Here is a 23010-nt window from a genome sequence, read left to right as displayed (position 1 = left end):
TTTCTTTCTTTCTTTCTTTCTTTCTTTCTTTCTTTCTTTCTTTCTTTCTTTTTTTACTAACACTCCCATTGAGTGTTTTAAAATTGAATTGAGTAAATATTCAGTTGTGAATTTAATTTGTAGATGAGAAAGCTTAAAGATTGATTTAATAAACATTAGATAATATGAAGAATGATTTTACACATGGATACTTAACCATGAAGTGAGCTTTTAAGTGACATCTAAGAAACTCATGTCTTTAAAATAACTATTTCAGCTACTTTCCATCACACCAGGTAGCCAATCCTACAAATGCTACAATTTAAAGAGCACAAATTCTTACGTTAATAAGACTATATTTGTATAATACTATATGCTTCAATTGCCTCCACATACAGCACCATATTTAATCCTATAAAACACAAAAAGGACCTTCTATCAGGTGGTTGGTTTCTACAGGTAAGAAAACAAAGAGCTGGTTATTAAGGATAACTGAATAGTTATCTAGTGTACAAACAATCTCACATTCATTACCTCATTTGATTCTCAAAGTAGCATATTGGGCATAAAAGAAATACGGTAAGATTTCCTTTTCTCAGATGAACTGACTTAGGTTAAAGGCCTAGAGTCACATAGTTGGTACATAATAAAGACAGGCCCTGAGCCAAGGTCGAAAACCTGCGCTCTTTCTCTAGTCTATCATCTTCCTAAGATCACATTATTTTTAACAACAAACAGAAGATGGCTTTAGGATTACATTTAGGAAGTCAATGATGGTATGGCTTGAGTAATGGTTGAAGTATGCAGAAAGGTATGAGGTAGGTAGAAGGGAGTTTTTCACTAAATCTCATTAGCCAATTGAGGCTTTGGAAGTATAGAAGAAATAAAATGAGCAAAAGGGAAAGAAAGTAAAATAAGGAGAAATGGCCTCCAAGAAGGAAAGGAAAGATTAGGAAAAGAAATTTTAAAATATTTGTTTATAAGTACTTAACTTCTACAACTGATTCACTTAGGCTTATGGATTTGAATGAGGAGGGAAATTTTTAAAACACATTTATTCTTCTCCTTGCTCTAGTTCAGAATATGATAGTGGATTATTGAAATACCCAAAATGGTCATGTCCTCTGTCTCTTTTCTTTCCAGCCATCTTGCTCATTGTCACCAAGTTACTATTCCATAATACAGATGTGATTGAATGCTCATCCTGAGAAAAATCATATGATAAATTCCTTTTTTTTATGATATCCTTGATTTCTCCCATATAATTTTTAGTCAAATCATCATTCATCTACATTGGCAAGGAATGCTGTATTTAGGAAATATAAAATCCATTGTTATCTAGATATAAATCAAATTTGGAAATTAAGACATGGGTACCGTACTTTCCTTGCCCTAGAAGCATTCACAAGCATACAGAGAGGTAGCAAAACAAAGCCTACCCATACCCTAAATGCTATCCAACTTCTAGAATGCTTATAGAAGTAAGTATTCATTACAGACTGTCAAAATTACTTCATTATTTTTGGTACCTTTGTAACCTGTTTTTTTTCCTCTTCTTCCTCCTTTCCTTTCTTTCTTATCTACAAGGTTATCTATGTTTGAAATAATGTAGGCAACTATACATTGAGGCTTAAAGGGATAAAATATTTTTCCTTCTGTATGTTTAAGGACATGATTTTTTGATAGGTAGTACAATAGGGTTTATTTAGTCTATCATCCTGACAGTGAAGGACTCACTAACAGCCAATTAAAGGTTGTATCTGTTAAGTTTCCAAAACCAAACAAAATTAACAAATAGCAGTAACAACATAGATAATAAATTGGAAACAAAACTATTTGAGACTTTAGATTTCATTAGGTACATCTCCAAACACACTTAGTTTCTATAAAAAAAATTCTTATAGGATACTTCATTTTACAGAAGAGGAAACTGAGGTGCAGAGAAACTAAAGGCCTCACCAGAGGTCATATGCCTAGGAGTAGAAATGAGCTTAAGAGCCAAGTATTGATGTCCAATGGAGTCCTCTAAACACTATAAAACTTGAAAAGTATTAATAATTTAAATAGTTCTCTTAGAGAAAAGTATTCTATTTGCATATTGATTTTTACACATGGATTAAAACATATACAAATGCATTAGTGTATTATGCAGTAACTAATGCTGCAATTTGATCTGATTTATTCCCCCAGGTATTGTTTCTTATGCAAGCTATCTGATCAAGAACAGCATCAAGATTAATAATTTCCTAAAAACTACTAAACAAAATGCATTGAATAAATGGTTCAGGTTTACTTTTATAATCAGGTGTGCTTTTACTTTAAATTGAAAGTTTTCAGAGTTTGTGCTGAAAATACAAAATCGGAGCAAGATATCACTAAGAAACATTAATAATAACAGCTAACACTTATACGGTACTTATTACGTGACAAGTATTGTTCTGAACAATTTAAATATAACAAATTCATTAGGAAAGTAAATTTAGAGCATATCTACATAGCCAGGAACACTATTTAGAGCAGACTAATAGACTAGAGTAGGGCTTGTTCAAGGCAGAATTCGTCATTATCACTCTTCCAAGGTACCTAGTGCTCTGTTGCATTTTTCAGCATCCCTCTCCCTACACTGACTTTCTCCACTCACAGGCTCTAACTTGCTTCCTATAAAGATCTGTATGTAATAATAGCTCAGGTCAGTCTCCTCAGGACTATTTACATTTCAGTGTTCTGGAAAACCTAAAATCTTTATTTATTAAAATAATTAAGCCACTAGAGAAATGGCAGAATATGAACTATAGCAAGCAGGGGAAGAAATTTCTTAAGCTGAAAATCTACCCAGAACCCCTCAAAACTTACCTCTTCTTTGTATGTATCACAATCTCAAGACACTTTATGTAAGTGACATGCTATAAAATAATTTTACCAGCTCTGTTTTGTTATTCTCATTATATTATCATTTTTTTTTTTATCTTGGGACCTCCCCAAAGCAGGGAACACATCTGATTTGTCAGTGTATCCTCAATAACCACCTAGTACAATACACTAAAAATAGCAGATATTGGTTGAGCTGAACTAAGCCATTCATTAATATTTAAAATAAAATGAATGGTTGAAACCCATGCAAGAAGATTGCTATTTATCTGAAGAGGCATGGTATAGAAATGCAAACATTGGAAGTCAAGACTAGAGATCTGCTACTATGTGGATTGAATAAAGCTGATTATCTTCTAGCTTTCTGCTCCTTTGTCAATGAAGAAATACAGTTTTATTAAAAGATTTATAAGGTTCCTTCTACATCAAAAAGTCTTGATTCTAAATCTAGGACCGAAGCCCCAGAATACTGAGATACCTTGGTAAACTATATGGAGATGGCCAGGGCCTGGTAGCTCTACAAAGCGAACCAACAATCTGGATTTAGAAACAAAAGCACACCAAATTTCCCACGTATCCTGCATGCATCCATTCCCATGATCTCACCCCTCAGTTTTAGATTTTTATTTCTTTTCTTTCCTTTACAGCCAAACTTTTTTTTTTTTTTAAAGATTTGATTTATTTATTTGACAGAGAGAGAGAGACAGTGAGAAAGGGAACACAAGCAGGGGGATCGGGAGAGGGAGAAGCAGGCTCCCCGCTGAGCAGGGAGCCCGATGCGGGGCTCGATCCCAGGACCCCGGGATCATGACCTGAGCCCAAGGCAGATGCTTAACGACTGAGCCACCAAGGCACCTCTACAGCCAAACTTTTTCAAAGGCATCTATATTCACTGTCACCTTTCTCTCTTCTTTTAAATCCATTCTACTCAGCCTTCTGCTGCTTACGACTCCACCAAAACTGCTCTTAATGAAGGTTAATGTGATGACCTCATACTTGCTAAACCTAGTGATGGTTTCACACTCAATAGTTCTCTCCCACTTCAAGTACTTTCTTCACCTGTACTCAAAGACACTGGCTCCATGGTTTCCCCCCTAGTTCTCAGTCTCCTGCTGCTTCATCTTGTCAACTTCTAAATATCTGAGAGTAGTTCAGGGCAGAGTCCCTTGACCTCTTCTACTCTTGTTCCCGCACTGATCTCAACTAGTCTTGTGGTTTCAATCTCTTCTCTTTATGAGAGTAACTCCCAAACAGTCCAAATCTCCAACCTGAAATCCAGACCGAAATTTTAGCCGCCGATTTGACATCTTATCTTAGATATCTAGGACCTAGGTCTCTAACTTATATCCAAAACTGAGCACCTGATGTTCCCACCAAACAATTCTTCTCAAGTTTTTTCCTCTATCAGTTAATAGAAACTCCATATTTTCCAGTTACCTAGGCCCCAAACTTGGATGTTATCACTGAATCTCTCTCTTTTCCCCTATCAGGTAATTCTGCTGGCTCCATCTTTAAACAACTAATAACTATCCAGAATCCAACTACTCCTGTCACTATGGTCTAAGCCACTGTCTCCTTTTTCCTGGGTTATTGCAAAAGCTTCCCTGTTTCTAATCTCAATTCTTCCAGGTTAGCCTTAACATAGCAATTAAACTGATTTTATTTCAAAAAGAAATGGCATTATGTCACTTGAATCAAATCCTCCCATTTCACTCAGTGAAAACAAGATCCTAATATTGATTGATAGATAATATGAGTCACCTGCCCCAGCCCCTTCTGACCACACCTACTACGATTCACTCTGCTCACTGGGTCATACTCAAGTGACCTCTTCCTCGCTCCTCCAACAAGTCAAGCTGGCTCCCATTACAGAGCCTTTCTTCTTGCAGTTCCCTCTGCCAGGGACACTCTTCTTTCCAGGCCTTCACATGGTAATTCTGTCACTTTATTAGGGTTATCTGCTCAAATACTACGTTGGTGGGAATACTTCTCAGAATGCATTATCAAGAATTATTTACACCCTACTTTCTTGAACACTATCCATCCCATTATCCTGAATTTTCTTCTTTGTACTTACCAGTATATGAAATGGTATTCTTTTTTTTTTTTTTAAGATTTTATTTATTTATTTGACAGAGAGAGACACAGCAAGAGAGGGAACACAAGCAGGAGGAGTGGGAGAGGGAGAAGCAGGTTTCCTGCCAAGCAGGGAGCCCGATGTGGGACTCGATCCCAGGACCCTGGGATCATGACCTGAGCTGAAGGCAGACGCTTAACGACTGAGCCACCCAGGCGCCCGGTATGATGTATTCTTTCATTTATTGTTTGCTTCCCCCAATAAATGTAAGGATTATGAAGGCAGGGGGTTTTGTTTGACATGTACACTAGCATATTTCCAGCACTCAGAACAAAGACTGGAACATAGTAGGTACCCCAAAACGATTTGTAGAATGAATAAGTTAAAAAAAATTGTAAGTAGCTAGAAACTCACCAATTATGCTGTTCTTTGAGGCCTTTTTTTTTTTTTAAAGATTTTATTTATTTATTTGAGAGAGAGAGCACAAGAGGGAGGAGCGGGAGAGGGAGAAGCAGACTCCCCGCCGAGCAGGGAGCCCGATGCGGGACTCGATCCCGGGACTCCAGGATCATGACCTGAGCCGAAGGCAGACGCTTAACCAACTGAGCCACCCAGGCGCCCTGTTCTTTGAGTCTTAATTTATAGTGCCATGCTATGGAATAAGGATAGTCTCATTTTAGCTCATTAGAGGTATGAAGATCATGTATCTAAGGGACTGGCTTAGGTAGATTGTCATTTGAGAACTCTGAAACCGATTCCACCTACCAAAGAATCTGACCTTAATACAGGGTTAATGGAGATGCTCTGGCTGACTGATCACATATCTCACTAACTGAAGGGCAGCATACACTATGTCTATTCCAAAATGATATGTGGGCACTTCACAGAAAGATGTAAAATAAACCTATCTTTATCTTTATTATTTCCTCCCTTTGCATTTTAAATCAGAAGAGAGGACGGGCATAAATCCATCATTCAATTCAATGTTTGGCCATTTCTAATACATGGTTACAGCCGGAATTCATAGTTACCTCTTTTTTTTTTTTTCACTCTGAATATATAAGTAGAAGAAGGAATATAGTAACATCCCTTTAACCTATGGAATTTTCCTTAATCCACAAATATGCTTTAGCCAATTTAAAAACAACCTCCCACCTTAATCTTACTCATGAACTTTACTGTGAAATTCAACACAAACAGTAAATTTGTCTCTCCCCAAAGAAAACAGCAAAAGGAAAAATTAGGTGCCTAGACCTTAATTATAGGTAGGCTATCAAAAGATTATGCTAATTAAAATGTGAGTTGGTATACATAAAATATCCAGAGTTTTCATCTTTCAAATTTTTATTCATTAATTTCTTTCTAGGTCCAACTATTTCCTATGTAGGATTGATCTATATAACAATAGTGATGTTTTGCAGTAAAGAGGATTTTTATGTAAATGATAAAAATACATTAATAATGAGTGGGAGGGACTCAACAGTCATTGTCATTTTAACCTTTACAAGCAAGATCAAAGGAATAACAAGAATGCAGAACAGCTTAGAGGTGAAAGACTTAACAGCATTTAGGGCCAACTGGAGCTCAGAAGGCCCAAAAAACCTGCTCAGAGTACTTCCTCAGTTAAAGTATTTACCTTAGTGACCTCCTGGGAAGTCTTTATTCTTTTGATACATTCAAACGTACTTAAATTAAAAAAAAATGGCATTAAATGTCCTTAAAACTTGTTACACTCTAACAATTGAACATTTAAGAAGATGTATCTACATTTCAGATCACTGATACAAATTTCAGTACATATAAACATAGCCTTTCGTAGATACTAAGCAAAAATCATGGAGGTTAAAATATAGATAAAAATGACACATATGTAAGTATACACTAAAAGATTATTTAAATTTTTATTTTTTTATGGAGAATGTTAATATTTTATAAAACGATTTCATTTTATTTATTTTGTAACATTATTTTCACCTTCTCTTACCTATAATATCCTAGCGTATTTTAAGAATTTTATGCTGGAAGGGGTGTTAATGAATAATTAAATTAACACTCCACAGTAAATAAAATCACAAAATTATTTTAGTGCTAATTAAATATCACACAGAACATTGTAGACATTATAACAGGTGAAGACATGGAAGAAAGAATATATTCAAGACTAAAGGACATTTTAACTAAAGTTACTGAAGCAAAAACTATTCATTTTTTAATATGGCCCCAACAACAAGGGCAGATTGTTATGATATAGAGAAATTTTAGAACATTGGTTTTTTTTTAATAACCATCTTAAATTCTGACATTCTGAGTCAATACCTGTAGCTATATTTGATTATCAATTACTATAAAACATACACAGTCCTGCTGTTTTTGAAAGAATTTAGTTGTTGCTAGGTTATAGAATTAAGTCACCAATAATCATAAGAAAACTAAACCTAAGTATTGAAACTGATCTTTTTTACTCACTCAGGCAATATATTAATTCATGTGTATAAAACTGAAAAATCTACAAATATTATAAGTATTCATTTAATATTGTTGAACTAATTATTAAGTTCATATCATTTTCTAATTAAAAATTCTGCTTAAAATATTTCTTAAATCACTCTTTTAAAACAATTTCTGGATTGAAAAATATCTATGTTGTGTTTTTCACAAGATAACTTGGCCATCACTCTTTCCCTCAGAATCTTAAATGACCAACAAAGCCAAACTTCTGACTTTAATGACATACATTTCAATAGAATAGGATTGTACTAGGATATTTTTTATGTTTATTTAATTTAAGAAAGTATATTCACACACATCATAAGTGTCAATGATGAGTGTCTGACATATAGAAAGGCATGATTAACTTCGTATTAGACTTGCCTTTTTTCCCATTATTAGATGGGCTTGGTGTTTCTCCCTCATTGTCTTCTTAACATTGGAAACAGACAATAGTGGTTAATAATTAAGGTCACTAACAACCCAAATAAAAACCAAGCACACTACAAAAGATGAAATCACACACTAGGGAAACAAATTCATGCATTAAACATGACATCTCACATTAATGAACATAAAAGTAAAGTATATCCTTCCCATCCTATGAGAAAAGTAATAAAAACAAAAATAAAATGAGGAATAAAGAGTCATTCTATAGTAAGTTAGAAAGATTATAGTTACGGTTTTATGTTAACTTAATAATTGATGTATTCACTAAGTTAATTTTGAGAATAAAGCATAAGTGACAAACTGGTTCAACAAATAGGCTTTATCTTAATGAAGTGAAAAATAAATAAAAATATTAACTACCACCTAAGCTTCCAAATTAATGATTTCCTAAAAAATGACTTTCCTGTGGAAGCCAATTCATGAACAGTGTGAAAGCATTTCAGTGTTCATATGGACTAATATGAGATACATAAGAATGGGCAAATAGGAAAACATTAATTGTACAGCTAAATTAAAATGAAATTCATTTTTTATCATATTCTCTAAACATGGGATTCCTATAGCATTGCAGGAAAATGGAAGATGCGTGATACTCAGAAGAGAGATAGTTATTTCTGGAAATAATGCAGCTAAACCTGCCTTTGTTTCGTGGTCAGATGCACTCTGATGATTATTCTCATCTTTATGACATTAAAAATAGTTACCGATAATCAGTAACTATAGCTTAAGAGGTTTTGTGTCTTATACTATAAATACAGCCTTGAAAATACATGTTATGCACAATATACATAAGGACATTGCTTTCACACAGTTGAAAAGGAGAGAACATAAGGCACATAAAGTACACTCTTCTGTTCACAAATGAAAAGTGATGATGAGTTAAACATGATGAAATTAGGACTACAGTTATTCTTCATCGTTCAAAGAAATTTAAACTTTTTTAAAAAAATTGATATCTTAGAAAAGATTAGGAGTCAATTCTGTGTTTCAAATAAAAATAGTGAAAATTTGATAAAAGAAGCATATTAATACATTTACTGATTATATAATATTTTAAGTTTTAAAATCCTTTCAGGAACATTCTGACAAAGAAAGTGGCAAAAATTATGACATGTAAACATAACAGGGACTTAAAAAAACACCAAAATGAAGGCCTTCCACACCATTCAGAAGACAGACTCTTTAGTAAGAAATTATGATTGTCAATAAATATTAGAGCAATATTGAGCTGGGATGAAGAACAGGAATATATGGTTAATTGTTCTCATTTTATGAAAAAAATTTATGAAGAAAATTGTGATAGTCCCTAAAAATTTTAATAGACTTTATATTCTGCTCTATATTTACTTGTAATTTGCCTCTACAAAACCAAAAATCTTTAGAGAAGAGGCTAGGACTGTAACATACTACTCAGTTTAACCCACAGTAGGAACTCAGTTTTTAATAAATAAATGAACTGAATACAGAGTTGGGGTAAAGGATAAGTATGAATTTGATCAGAGGCACTGTCTATAATTTTAGTTTGATTTAAATATTAAGGAACATGTTCAGATGGATAAATTAAATATTCTAGTAAGTTATCTAGATTAGATAGCTTATATAATATTTCTCCATTAATAAAATCAGGCAATTTATTTAAAAATCCATACTGAAAAATGAACTTTTTATTGTGCATTTATAAATTTAGAGCCCAAAGTCTTATGTGAAATTGAAAAGTCATACTTCTAAAACATTCAGTTATTTATTTTAGACACACAGTCAGACAGACCTGCCTTGACCTCTTCACCCTGCTTTTCTCCCCACTGCTCTTCCACATGCCCAGTTTCTTCATTAACTTCTGTATTTGCACGAGTAAAGAAAAAAATAATACCAGATATGTATATTTGTTACCCTTAGTGACAAAAAATTTCAAATTATTCATGATATTATGAATGACTATAAGGAGCTTAATAGATTATTTTTAATGAGTTTCTCACATTATGGAAGCAAATAAGTATTCTATTAATAAATTATCATATTATCTCCTTTTATGATGGCTTTGATTTGTGAAAGAGAAATTATAGCCCCTAAAATATTTGCATATGTGATAACTGTGTAAAGTATGCAAAATATTCTGTCTATAAACTTGATACATTCTTAGAAAAATAATATATTATCTTTTCTTCTACAGAACCAAAAAAAAAAATGATATTACAAACTCTCTTTTATTTTCACAAAATGCCAGGACATCAAAGTTAGGAGAAAATTTTAAAAAATATTAATGCCTTAACAGTTGTTTAGCACATTGTACTTTTCTTATATTGCCCCTATTTTTTCTGGTTCTCAAACAAAGAGAAGATAACCAATATTGTACCATCATGAAAACCAACATATCCAAGGTTTTAAATTAACTTACTTAACTGACTAAAATATAACCAAAATCAAAAGGAGTTAAAAGTAGGAGTTACTCATTTTTTAGTTGTTGAACAGGATGAGAAAAATAAACACGTCATTACCTTGATTTTAAAATAATGCCATTAAATTACTTCTGACAACTTTTTAAGAGATAATCCAAACATCATTTGATTTAGACCACCAACTGATAGCCTGTTTTAGGTTATGCACCTTTAACTTCAGTCGGAATTTGAAAACTTCTAAAAGAGATATTTTGTATCTCCATTAAAGCTAAAGAAAATTACACAATTATGTACCTGCTGAAGTCTTCATATCAACATTTACAAAAACACTGCTGAAATCATTCATACGATCAAGCAAAACAAAACAAACAAAAAATCCTTTTATCTCATAATGGTAAGGGAGGTTTTAGCTCTCCTTCCTTTTACTTATAAAAAAAAATCACAAAGAAAGGGGATATTAAAGGAAAACCATGGTTTTAATAGATTCTATAGGGCAAAAACTGATGGCATATACAATGTTGGTTGACAAGCCCATTAAAAACTTCCTGAACCCCGACTTTCAGCATTAGCTCTATGTTGACTTTCTGGTAGGTTTATTATTACAAAGAACAGAACTACTCACATCTCAACAGAGTATTGCTATAAAAAATATTAAAGCTGAATTTTTTAAAAAGTTGTGACATAAACTACGTTTCTGACTTCATATGCCAAGTGAAGTCAAACTCTGTCTTTAAATATCCTGGGGAGACAAAAAATTTCCTACGTACCACAGAACTTTCTTTCTGGAAAGTACTTTTTAAAATTATGTAACCCATTCTAATGCAAATAATTAAGAACTACAGAAATGCTGCTGTAATCTCCTTGTCAGACAGCATAAGAAAACATTAGTCATAATAGCATGGAGTTGCTTAAAATCATGGTACGTAGGATAGAAAGAACCTCAATATAGAAGGCCATAAATCACTCAGTAACTAACAAAAACACAACTGTTCCAAGTTATATAAAGCAATAAAAGTATTGCTTCCCAAATGCAGTGCACTTAAAATTTTGTTACAAATAGGTTATAGATATCTTAATATAAAACATATTTTAATAGAAACATCTATAGAATGACAAGATTATTTTAGGGATATATTATACACTATTTGAAGTAGTTTTTCAATTTTTAAACAGTGTTTCATGCATTCATTCAACAAATATTTTTTGAGGGCCTATAATGTGCCAGGCATTATTCTATGTGCTGGAAATTCATAAGTAAATAAAACAGTTAACAATTCTTTAAATTTACAAAGTTAATTTCAGAATTCTTTCATTGGCAGAGGAATTTTTATTATTTAGTAAATGTATTACACTCCATATATCATGACTCAATATTTTCTCTTGAGGCATAAATGTAGTGTAGATAATAAAACTGTATATATTTAACTTTGGTATACTGTAAACAGTCTTGGTACAACATAAAAAGTGATGTAGGAAATACAAACCACAATCACTATCTAATTCAACAACTTTCTTTTCTAGAAAGCCAAATTTAATAACTGAAAGATCATCATAAATACGAAATGAAATATATGATGATAAGTATCACTAGACTAGGTGTACATCTTCAGTGACATAAACACAGACTGCAATTGATATCTTTGGTTAAAAGTCCACGACATATAGAATTCTGCTTGAAAGGCAAATTAAAATTTTTAGAAACAGAACATTTTATCTTGTCATTTAAAGGAAGTTCAACTCTTTGCATTCTTAGTTAAATGAATCAAAGAAACTTAACTCCTTGGTGTAATTTCCAAGTAAAACAAAAGCTGAATACCAAAAATCATAAAAGAAAATCATTTACCATATATAAAAGTCTACACAATGGAGGGACATCAATTGCAGTTGGGTTTATTTTTGCTTACACAGCCCCCCAAAAAGGCTGTCAGCACAAAACAAACCCTCCTTTATGTACAGACCTTCATAAGGTTCTATCTCCTTGACTCCATTGTCTAGGAAAAACAAAATAAAAACAAAACAAAAAAGGGAACCAAAGCACAGGGGTTAAAAACAACAGAAATTTCCAAAGGCACAAAATGTATGTATCATCCATTAAAGAAAAGTTAAATGGTGATTTAAATATATATATATATATGTATTTTTTTGGCAAAGCACATTCAGTTACTAAATAAAGGGACCATTTAAAAAATGAGGTTAAAACTTATTATATTCTATCATCCATGCTTTTAGAGGTCCTTTATCTAAGAATTTATAGATGTTTGGGGAGTATGCTCATCTGTGTATAAACAAATAGTGTTTCTTAGGCAAAAATTTGAAAGTATTAAAAATATCAGTACAACATGCATCTTTCTTTGTATATTCATGATTACCTTTTCTCTGGTTCTCCAGTTTTGAGAAGGATCACCACTGTTGTGCATCAGCTAACCAGTCCTTTGCAGTGTGTGAAAATTGATTTGGCTAGTTACTAATAAACTTTATGTAACTATCAACAATTACATACACTTAGTTGTAGCAAAGAAACATCATCCAACTGCTTATTTAAGAGTATTAAGTTTACTCTTTAAAATGCATTTATTCAGATTTTGAAAATGTGCAAGAGCAATAACAGTAGGTTATTTTACCTCCAAATATTACAAATTTTAAATGCAAAATATGTAACATTTATAAATATATTTATAAATATAACTACTAGCAAATGCGGCTAAGGCGTTCAATTAACAAAAGAATGCTAACACAAAGGTAGTAAAAAAAATCTTGATTCACCTTAGCTTCCATGTGTATTTCCTACATGACATAATTAGAAATAAAACTTACTTCTCTCCAATGTTCCCTTTGGCGGAAGTTGTGGAAGTTGCCGGCCCCTTCGTCCTGCCACTGGAGTACTTGATGGGCTGGTTTGGACTGACCCAGTACGAGGATGAGACCTACAAGATACACCATCGATGCTCATTTTCAGTAGGATGAATGAAATAATTTGAATACATTTGGTTCATATGATAGCTGTGCAAGTGCAATTTTAAAAGAGGTGTAGCTGCTGATTAAAAGGTTAGGAAAGTAGGACAAAATATGGATATTTGAATGATTGTTGGAAGATGTTTCTACTTTTGTGTCATATGCATACATACACAGATACATGCACACAAAATCCTACAGTAACGTCCATGGAATTGTTCATGTAAATTAGTATTCTATCCATTCGAAAGCAACAGGAGAGTTCTGCAGCTCAAAACATAAAAGGTAATGTTTTACATTTCTTTCTACCAGATTTTAAACTCTCAGCACCACTAACCTCCCTCCCTTGATCCAAGGAGATTTTTACTCAGGCTTATATTAGATATCCCTTTATTAGAAAATATCTCCTGAAACTACAAATAAAACCCTGAACAATTCAAAATTCAACTAAAGAAGGTACTGGTTAATACATGATATTAGTATTGATAGAAAGAAACAAAAATCTAGTTTTAGTCATTGTCATTATGATGATTATTCCAAAAGTGATGTCTAATGGACACAAACAATTTCTCATTCTGTAGGAGAAGAACATGGTAGTTATGAGGTGCATTATGGGGGGATTTACCCAGGACTCCTGATAAATGAGAAATCACAAAACAAATGTGGTCAGGACAGTTAAAAACAAATTACAATGGTAGCCACACACTATTATATCCACTGAATATAAATAGTGTGCTTACACTGAAAAGGTTAGTATCGATTGTTATTAGTGATCAGCCAAGGATGATAGAAGAGACCATTTAGCTGCTGGGAAGATAAATAGGTGTGCTGGTGGGGCAAAGGGGAGGTTAGTCTGATTGATTTATCTTTCACCTCGATAAGGCAGGTGAAGGAGGGGCAGATCTTCCAGTCATTAATGAAGGCATCGACCTCATGAGGTTTGTATCAGGACGCTCAGTGGATCTGGAGCGGGTGGTGGTCCGCTCTAGGAGAGGCCGTTGTTCTGTTGATCTGGATCTGTGATATGGCTGTCTATCTGCTGCTTCACAATCCCTGAAACGTTAGTCAAAAAGCAGCTCAGTTGATCTTCAGTGCCCTTCTGCTATTCGGTTATGATGCATCAAATTGATTTTGAAAAAGGTCATTGTTTAATATTATCGAATCCGCAAAAACATATTCTGAGCAATTTTCACTAAACTTCTTCAGCGTATCTAAGGAAACCCAAATCTGCCTTTAACAGCAATTCCCAATGAAGCTACTAGGAGTTGCTCAGTTGTCATCAGTGACAAACGAAAGTGTCTGCTTTCCAAAATGAGCTCCCTCAATGGAACAGGTGAAATATTGTGAAGTATTCTATTTCAAAGAATTCAATGGCTTTTCCTAACATTTTTCGTTAAGAGTGAAGAAAACCATGTAAGCATTAATTCTAAAGCCACTAAGGTTATTATATGTCAGCTGAACTATAAAAAGGCTTTAGGCACAAAAATAGTATATTGATGCACCCAAACATCCTAAGAGAAGAATCGAAATGTTGTAAGAGAACACTGCAACTTCGCAGGCTGTAGTCCTACTCGTCATACTTAAACACATGGTCCACAGGAAGAATCACAGACAACTGGTTAATCAGCCAGTCTATGCCCCCTATTTGGGGGCACTTTAGCAATGCCAACCGATACCATTCAGAAATGTATTAACAGATCAAAAATAATAATGGTTCTGAAACAATGGGATCTCTCTGACCACAAGTAGGACCAATATCAAAACCGAACCCTTGTTGAAAGAAGTATACTTAAATTTCAGGAATCCATCATTACTGACTTTTGTATCCCTGGAATTTAGCATGCTTTTAACACCTAATGTGTGATCAATAAATGTTTTCCAACACCAGCCCCACTATCTGCGAGACAACCCTAAGAACACAATTTTGGCTCGAGAGCTCCAAAGTAACACATACGCCAAATTATACTTCAAACTGTGCCCTCCCCATCTAGTTGTAACCATAGAAATGGAAATGCTTACATATTATGGACTGTAAAAACAAGCATTAGTCTCCCCCAAGACTAATGTAAACAACTTCCACTTCACCTGTAAGTTCTCCCAATCTCATTTTTGATAATGAAAAATGCGGGCAATTAAAGAAAAACAAGAAAAGAAAGGACACAATTTCCCACATGTATTTAATTATATGGCATATAATTTTGGACCAGCAGACATGAGATTAGATGACTTTAGGAAGTGAATGCTGGGTTTATTCTACAATATAGCTTGTCATTCTCTTACACTTTAAATTTACAAGGTAATAATATATCAGTCAAATCATTCTAATATTTTAAAATCCATGTGCCATGATATGATTGATTTCCCAAGATAAATTTAGTATTTTAATATAAGTATATCCAGGATATGTCAAAAAAGCTGACATATACAAAGTGTAAATACATATACAATATTCAACTACTTTCAAAGAGAGATATAAAAAAGGCAACCTGATGGTATAAAAATTTATAGTTCTATTTCTGTTCCTGAAAAACTATTTGAGAGAGAACACTTTTCTTTAGAAATAAATGTGCTAAATAGTTTGTTAAATGTTTTTAGTGTACATATCTTTGTATAGCTTCATCACAGTACATAAGCAGAAGCAAAGGAACATATATATCTTAGATTCCTTAAAACCTATTTTTTTAGAGAGACCAATCTTTACATTATTTTCAGATTTCCTATTATCTTAAATTAATAATAAACTTATCTTATTATATGACATGTAGTGACAAAATTTTGTGGAATATCTTTGACAGAAAAGCAGGCTAATCTTTCCTGTATTTATGCAAAATTTGATTTATTCTGATTCCATCAAGCAATTTTCCCAAGTGAAAACTAAGATGTTAGGATATATACTCTTACTTCTTTGACACTATATTTTAAATAATTGAAATACATGATTGTGAGTGAAATCCAGAGAATTATTTCAAATTTGTTGCTATGTCCTTAAAAGGATACTGTTACTTTTATATAAAGCAAACAGGTCACTCTTTAGGAAATATCCCTTATTAAAATTTCTCTTTAGCAGAAAAGTTGTTTGAAGACTATGTCAATGTTTTAAATTCTGCTTGTAATGCTTCTCTCCATATTCATAAATAATATGAATTATACGATTTCCATAGTGTGAAAGGAAAATTGGTTGATAAGTGAAACACAGACATACACAAAAAACCCACAGTAGAAGGTAGCAATTTCCTAAAATGTCTACCATAGTTAAGGGGAATAAAAAGCTACCATATTTTAAACTTAGATAACACAACAGAAGATCAACACAGGCTCCTGCTCCCACAATTGGGTGAGAATAAGCCTTCCTAAGTAGGAACTAGGACAACTACTTAGAAAATTGAAAGCAGGGCGCCTGGGTGGCTCAGTTGGTTAAGCGACTGCCTTCAGCTCAGGTCATGATCCTGGAGTCACAGGATCGAGTCCCGCATCGGGCTCCCTGCTCGGCAGGGAGTCTGCTTCTCCCTCTGACCCTCCTCCCTCTCATGCTCTCTGTCTCTCATTCTCTCTCTCTCAAATAAATAAATAAAACCTTTAAAAAAAAAAAAAAAAAGAAAATTAAAAGCAGCAATGCCTACGTCTTACATATAACACCCAGTCTTATAGCAGGTTCTTTAAGGGAATGAGATACAAACCTTGACAACTTCTACCTAAATTCTTAGTGAATTTTAGTTTTAAGATAAGAACTTAAAAGTAATTAATTTTGAATGATAGCAACTGAGATGTGGGAAATATGCATTTACAAGGCATAAAATATTTTAGTGCCTAAACTTTGGTTCTTAACTTGGGGTCTATATTTCAGTGTAAGTAGTTTTCTTTGTACCTCCACTTAATTTACTTTATTTTACTTTAGGCATTTTAAAACATTCTTCTAAAGAATGGCCATAAGTTTTCCAAGACCGCCGAAGGGCAAGCCATATAAAATGTTAGGAACCATGCATCTCTAGATTTAAATCTTTCTTAAGGTAAATAATTTTGCTGTCTTTTAAAAAGTGATATCATTTCTAGTAACTTGCTATCTTTCATGGTTCTATTTTTTAATAAATAGTTTATAATTTGTAACATATGTGTAAAATAGTTCAGATTTTTGCATGCATCATTTACCTGGATAAATACCAATTACCGCTCTGCATTATTTAGGGGCTCCTATTCCAAGTGGCAAGCGTTTGCAGAGGACCTGTTTAATAGCCCTTCCACAAACAGAGCTAATTCATCTTGACTGATAATACCGTAACAGGAGCCAGTATTGTAACAACTCAGTTTTTTTTTACAACTCAGCTTTAAAAGCCTATAATAGCACAGAGAGACATTGAGCTGAGGATTTCTAAGGGAAAAATAATTTTATAATCATCTTGTAAAGTTGTCCATTTTGAGTTATTTTTCCCTTCACTATAGTTGCTCTTAAAAGACTTTTTAAATTTCCAAGTATCTAGCACAGCTTTCTACTTATTTCATTTACTTTTCCTATTCTCGATTTACTTTTCCTATTCTCAGTTACAGCACAATGTAACAGGGAAGAATAAGGCAGTGGGCCTTCTTTTCTATAACCACTTACATTCGACCATCACAATGATTCAACTCCATAAAAACAAAAGCTCAATGTAGAGCATCTCTGTAGGTATGACAAAAGAATACTAAAAATACTCAAAAAAAAAAAAGAGAGAGAGAGAGAGAGAGAAAGAAAGAAAGAAAGAAAAGAAAAAACAACCACCAGCACAATACAAAATTTCAAAGTAATTTGCAGATACTAGTGAAAATTATCCTAGAACTTATAGTCTATGATAAATTAGACAGGCTCATTTCACACTTAGATTGTAAAGATGCCATAAATAAATGTAAAAGGTTTTCTTAAAAAATAAACTTGTAAAAAGTGAAGCTATTTATTCTTTTTTTCCTTTTCATAAAGAAATTATTTCTCTAATGCTGAAATCTTATATTAAAAAAATTTTCAATGTATCTCTAAAGGACAACAAGTACATCTCTCATTTGGGGCAAGAAATGTCTTCCTTGTATCCATATTGTGTAATACAGTAAGCTGATTAACAGCAGAAGCATTACACTTTTGATAAAATATATTGAATGTCTAGAGATTTTCTGAGAATTAACTGCATAACTGAAGAAGTAAATACAGGATAAAATTTTAAAAATAGACGTTTTAGGGTAATTAACAAAAAATATATTTATATAATATAACAAATCATTTAAATTCTATGACTCAACTCTATAATTTTCATGCTCATCATAAATTATAATGTACAAGTTAACTTCTTAAAAACTCGAGTTTATATTATTTTAGTATTGCTTCCAAGGTAAAGAGAATTGCAAGACACACAATACTCACCATGAAAATCATGGTAAATAAAGAAAGAGATACTGTGTACAGATAGGAACACTTTTATTATCCTGGTAGAAGATAGATTAATTTATCCTTAGGCATGATAGCAACTCTTTACAGAACATTTCTGCTCATTTAAACGTAAATTCTGTATGTTAGTTAAAAGTAAGTGAGTTTATTCAAAAATAATAGCAGTATCTAGTGTTAGCCAAGTTAACAACCTAAGATGTGAAAACAGCAATAATACATATAGTGAGGTGAGAAAGTAAGACACTTCTAATGTGGGAAAACATATTACTGTTACTGATAAGCCTAGTTTATCATCAAAAAGAGAAGTAAACTGTTCTCATATCTAGAGATGCATTTTTCTTAGAAATAGGAGATAGCAAGAAGAAAAGATTATATATCTCAATTTCCTGAAGAAAATTAGGGACAAATGCAATACTGAAAAATAAAGATATATTGTATTATTAAATATACACACACAGAAACATAAAATCTGTAAATGTCTTGAGGATATTTTGAGTATTCTATTAAATATTTATAAGATTCACTGTTATTTTTTACTTCAAAAAATAACAGAAACAAAACCACAAATAAGCAGGGTTATTTACTCAGCAGCAATTAACATGCAGCAAATTAATACATCTTTAAAATATATTTTTTAAAAATCCTGAGATATATAATTACCATCAATAATCTATAAAATTCTTACTTTACTAAATAGATAATTTTCATTGTCAGTGGATGTTCAAGTTTAATAACATTTTGTCAATTGTAAAAAAATTATTGTTATTCCACTACGGTAGGGGATCCCTACGCTTTCCCTTCCCAGGTCCTCAAATTTTCCATAAAATAACAAACATTTTAAAGATTTTATTTATTTATTTATTTGAGAGAGAATGAGAGACAGAGAGCACGAGAGGGAAGAGGGCAGAGGGAGAAGCAGACCCCCCGCTGAGCAGGGAGCCCGATGCGGGACTCGATCCAGGGACTCCAGGATCATGACCTGAGCCGAAGGCAGTCGCCCAACCAACTGAGCCACCCAGGTGCCCGAAATAACAAACATTTTAAAGATGTATGTCTAAAAGACCAAATTATACATGGTTACTGTAATATATGTGTAAATGTGATGAGGCTTGGTCCTCACACTAGAATGCTGTGTTCAACAGTTTCACTGATCAACTCTGAACAATTCATTAATCTTCCTTCGCTTTGTTGGGTTTACATGGAGAATGGAATGGGCACAGTGTGATGAGGTCATACACACCGCTACCAGCTGCCCTTAGCTGCCACTTCAGGTCACTCCCAATCACACGGTCAGAGGTGGTGGTCAGAGGATTAATTCCCCCAACACACACACACACACACACACACACACACACACACACATACGTCTAACACAGCAAGAGGTATGCACATTTTCAGACATAAATACTGCCTTACTCACAACTGATGACATGATGAAAATAGTCAATAAAAAATGACTAGATCTCAGAGCTGTACCTCTGAAACAAATAATGCAATATATGTTAAGAAAAAAAAAAAGAAGATAGCAGGAGGGGAAGAATGAAGGGGGGGAAATCGGAGGGGGAGACGAACCATGAGAGATGATGGACTCTGAAAAACAAACAGGGTTCTAGAGGGGAAGGGGGTGGGAGGATGGGTTAGCCTGGTGATGGGTATTAAAGAGGGCATGTTCTGCATGGAGCACTGGGTGTTATGCACAAACAACGAATCATGGAACACTACATCTAAAACTAATGATGTAATGTATGGTGATTAACATAACAATAAAAAAAATTTTTTAAATGACTAGAAACACCAAAAAGCAAGAAAAATAGGGCCCACTGTCAAGAGACAAACTCAGAGATGACAGAGATGTTGGAATGAATAGACAGGGAATTTCAAATAAGATAATTGATATATTAAAGTCTACATTAGAGAAGATGGACAACATGCATGGAAAGATGGATGGATTACTTTCAGCAGATAGATGGAAACCATCAAAAAGGGTCAAGTGGGAGACATGCGGTAGAAAAGGGACACAATGTGCTCTGGGGTCCCGGTCTGGAGTGGATCATGGGGGTGATGGAGGAGACTCTGGAGGAGACTCTGGAGCAGCCCTTGGAGGACACAGTGAAGAATCTGTCCATCATTTGAATCCTGGGCACAGGTTCATAAGGACTTAACCTGGGCTGCTGTGGGATCCTGTCAGATGAGCATGCTGGGTGCTATCTGTTCTAGCCCAGCAAGCAGCCAGGCTAGCCTCTGACCCCACTGATACTCCTGCGAGACGCCTAGAATCAGATAACGGGAACATTATTCTCCAGAAATGTGGTGTCACAGTGGCCGTGCAAAACAAGGCTTCTTGATGTCTTATATCAAATTCTCCAGCAGCCAGTCATCTAGGGACTTAATCCTACCTATGTTAATTATCTTACAAAGCTACTGAAGTTCCAGAGGTTAGGCCATTCGTTTCAAGTGCATTAGGTGCTTTTCTATTCATTTTAGATTAAGCTTTTTTACACTCTATGGACTGCCTTATCAAAAATATTAGTAAGGAAGGGTCACATTTTGAAGCAGAAGGTCCAGGTCATTTTGTATACAGAATTTTGTTATGTTCAATAAATCAAGTTGGAGGGGGAAAGAAGTCAAATGGAACTGCTAGAAATACAGAAAGTAAAATATGGCAAAATATTAGTTAGAAAATTTTCCTGGACTCAGTTTATAGGGGTCTTAAATGCCTAGTTAAGAAGTTTAGATAGGGTTTAATTTTCTTTTTTTTATTTTATTGTTATGTTAATCACCATACATTACAAAATTAATTTTTGATGTAGTGTTCCATGATTCATTGTTTGCGTATAACACCCAGTGCTCCATGCAGAGCGTGCCCTCTTTAATACCCATCACCAGGCTCACCCATCCCCCCACCCCCTCCCCTCTAGAACCCTCAGTTTGTTTCTCAGAGTCCGTAGTCTCTCATGGTTCGTCTTCGATAGGGTTTAATTTTCAATGAGAGTGACTAAAGCTTCTGAACAAAGGTAATCTTTAAATAATGAATTAAGAAGCTAAATTCAGCAGTAGTGTATGGAATGAATTAGAGTAGGAATAGGCTAACTTATACTAAGAGGGGTGAAAATAGAGACGAAAGTATGGATGACAATTATAAATCACAATGTACAAAATATGCAACATGCAGTATACACAATATACACAATATACAGAATTATATAAGCAGAATTTTAGGGTTAGAAGGAATCACAGAAGTCATATAATCCAATCTTTGTCATTTTAGAAATAAGCAAACTAAGGCTCACAGAAACTTGGGACACGTCACACAAGCAGATGTTTTCTTAGCTGGAACTAGAATCGAGCTTTCTCAATTCTAAAGCCTGTTAACTTCACTGAACTATAAATTCTCTGATAGCAGGGACTTTTTTTTTTTTTTCTCTCAAACATGTTTGACATCACCATATGAATTAAATGTAGAAATAAACAAACTAAAGAAAAAACCTGAAATTCCCAGCCTCCAAAATGAAATGATGATCTATTAACAGAAATGAAAGGATTCTAGGGAGGAATGACAGTAACTTCAGGTTTGAACTTAAATTTGTGAGGGGTGGAAAAATATTCTGTACTGATGTCAATCAGATAGAGAAATCTGGCCTTCAAAGGACAGAGCTGTACTGGAGATACGTTTTGAGAAGTCACTGCATAGTGTTAATATTTCAGGATAGTTTGATTGATTCCTTATTTCAATACTATTTACTGCATTCATATTATGGGCCAGGAACTATACCAGCTATTGGAAATTTAGGTCAAAACCACAGAGATGATAGGATATGGCTCAACACACAGTCAAAAAGTTGAGGACATGAGGAATAGAAAAGAAGAGAAGGAGACAGAGAACAGTCAAAAGGTAGAATGAGAATCAGGATAGTAATGCATTAGAGAAACTAAAAAAAAAACAGTGATTAATAATGGCAGGTGCAAAGAGGCAACACAGATAAATATGTATAAAAGCCTTGGCAAATAATAACCATGGGGAAAATAATTTAAAATAAAGTGCTGGAGGCAGAGGTCAAACTGTAGAGGGCTGAAGCTTAGGAGCTGATGAAGGAGTGTTGGAAGCATACGTAAAAATACATACTCAAGAAACATGACTTATTTATAAGACAGAACGGAATCATTCTCAAAGCAGCTTGAAGGTGTGGCAGAATAAAAAGAAGGTGTTATTTAGACTTCATCCATAATTCAAGAAGAAACAAAATCATGAAAACATGAGATTGAAATGCAAGAGAAACAAGAAATAATTAGCGAAGAAAAATTCGAAAGGCATTAAGAGAGGTTACAGTCAGAAACACAAATAGAAGATGAGTTATGATGGAAAAGAAAATACTTGTAAGAGAGAAGATTGGTAA

General features: G+C 33.7%; 1 protein-coding gene and 1 pseudogene across 34 annotated transcripts in view; one reads left to right on the top strand and one right to left on the bottom strand.

Moving 5' to 3' along the window:
• RIMS2 (regulating synaptic membrane exocytosis 2) overlaps positions 1–23010 on the bottom strand; it is a 580329-nt gene that overhangs the window by 186997 nt on the left and 370322 nt on the right. For 20 of the 34 annotated variants that reach the window (XM_035011697.1, XM_035011686.1, XM_035011694.1 and 17 more), the window contains 2 exons: positions 14083–14262; positions 13072–13181 (listed from right to left, as the gene is read on the bottom strand). In XM_035011697.1, the coding sequence (XP_034867588.1) occupies positions 13072–13181; positions 14083–14262 (290 nt within the window). Of the gene's footprint in view, positions 1–12215; positions 12249–13071; positions 13182–14082; positions 14263–23010 lie in introns of all 34 variants that reach the window. The other 14 variants (XM_035011705.1, XM_035011702.1, XM_035011691.1 and 11 more) reach the window with 3 other exon arrangements.
• Positions 20669–20961, top strand: LOC118015354 (annotated as a pseudogene).

The sequence above is a fragment of the Mirounga leonina genome, unplaced genomic scaffold (assembly GCF_011800145.1).
Source record: "Mirounga leonina isolate KUSES-001 unplaced genomic scaffold, KU_Mleo_1.0 Mir_165, whole genome shotgun sequence".
Lineage (NCBI taxonomy): Eukaryota > Metazoa > Chordata > Mammalia > Carnivora > Phocidae > Mirounga > Mirounga leonina.
Note: the sequence above shows the minus strand (reverse complement) of the source record. Positions and strands in the feature narration are given on the sequence as shown.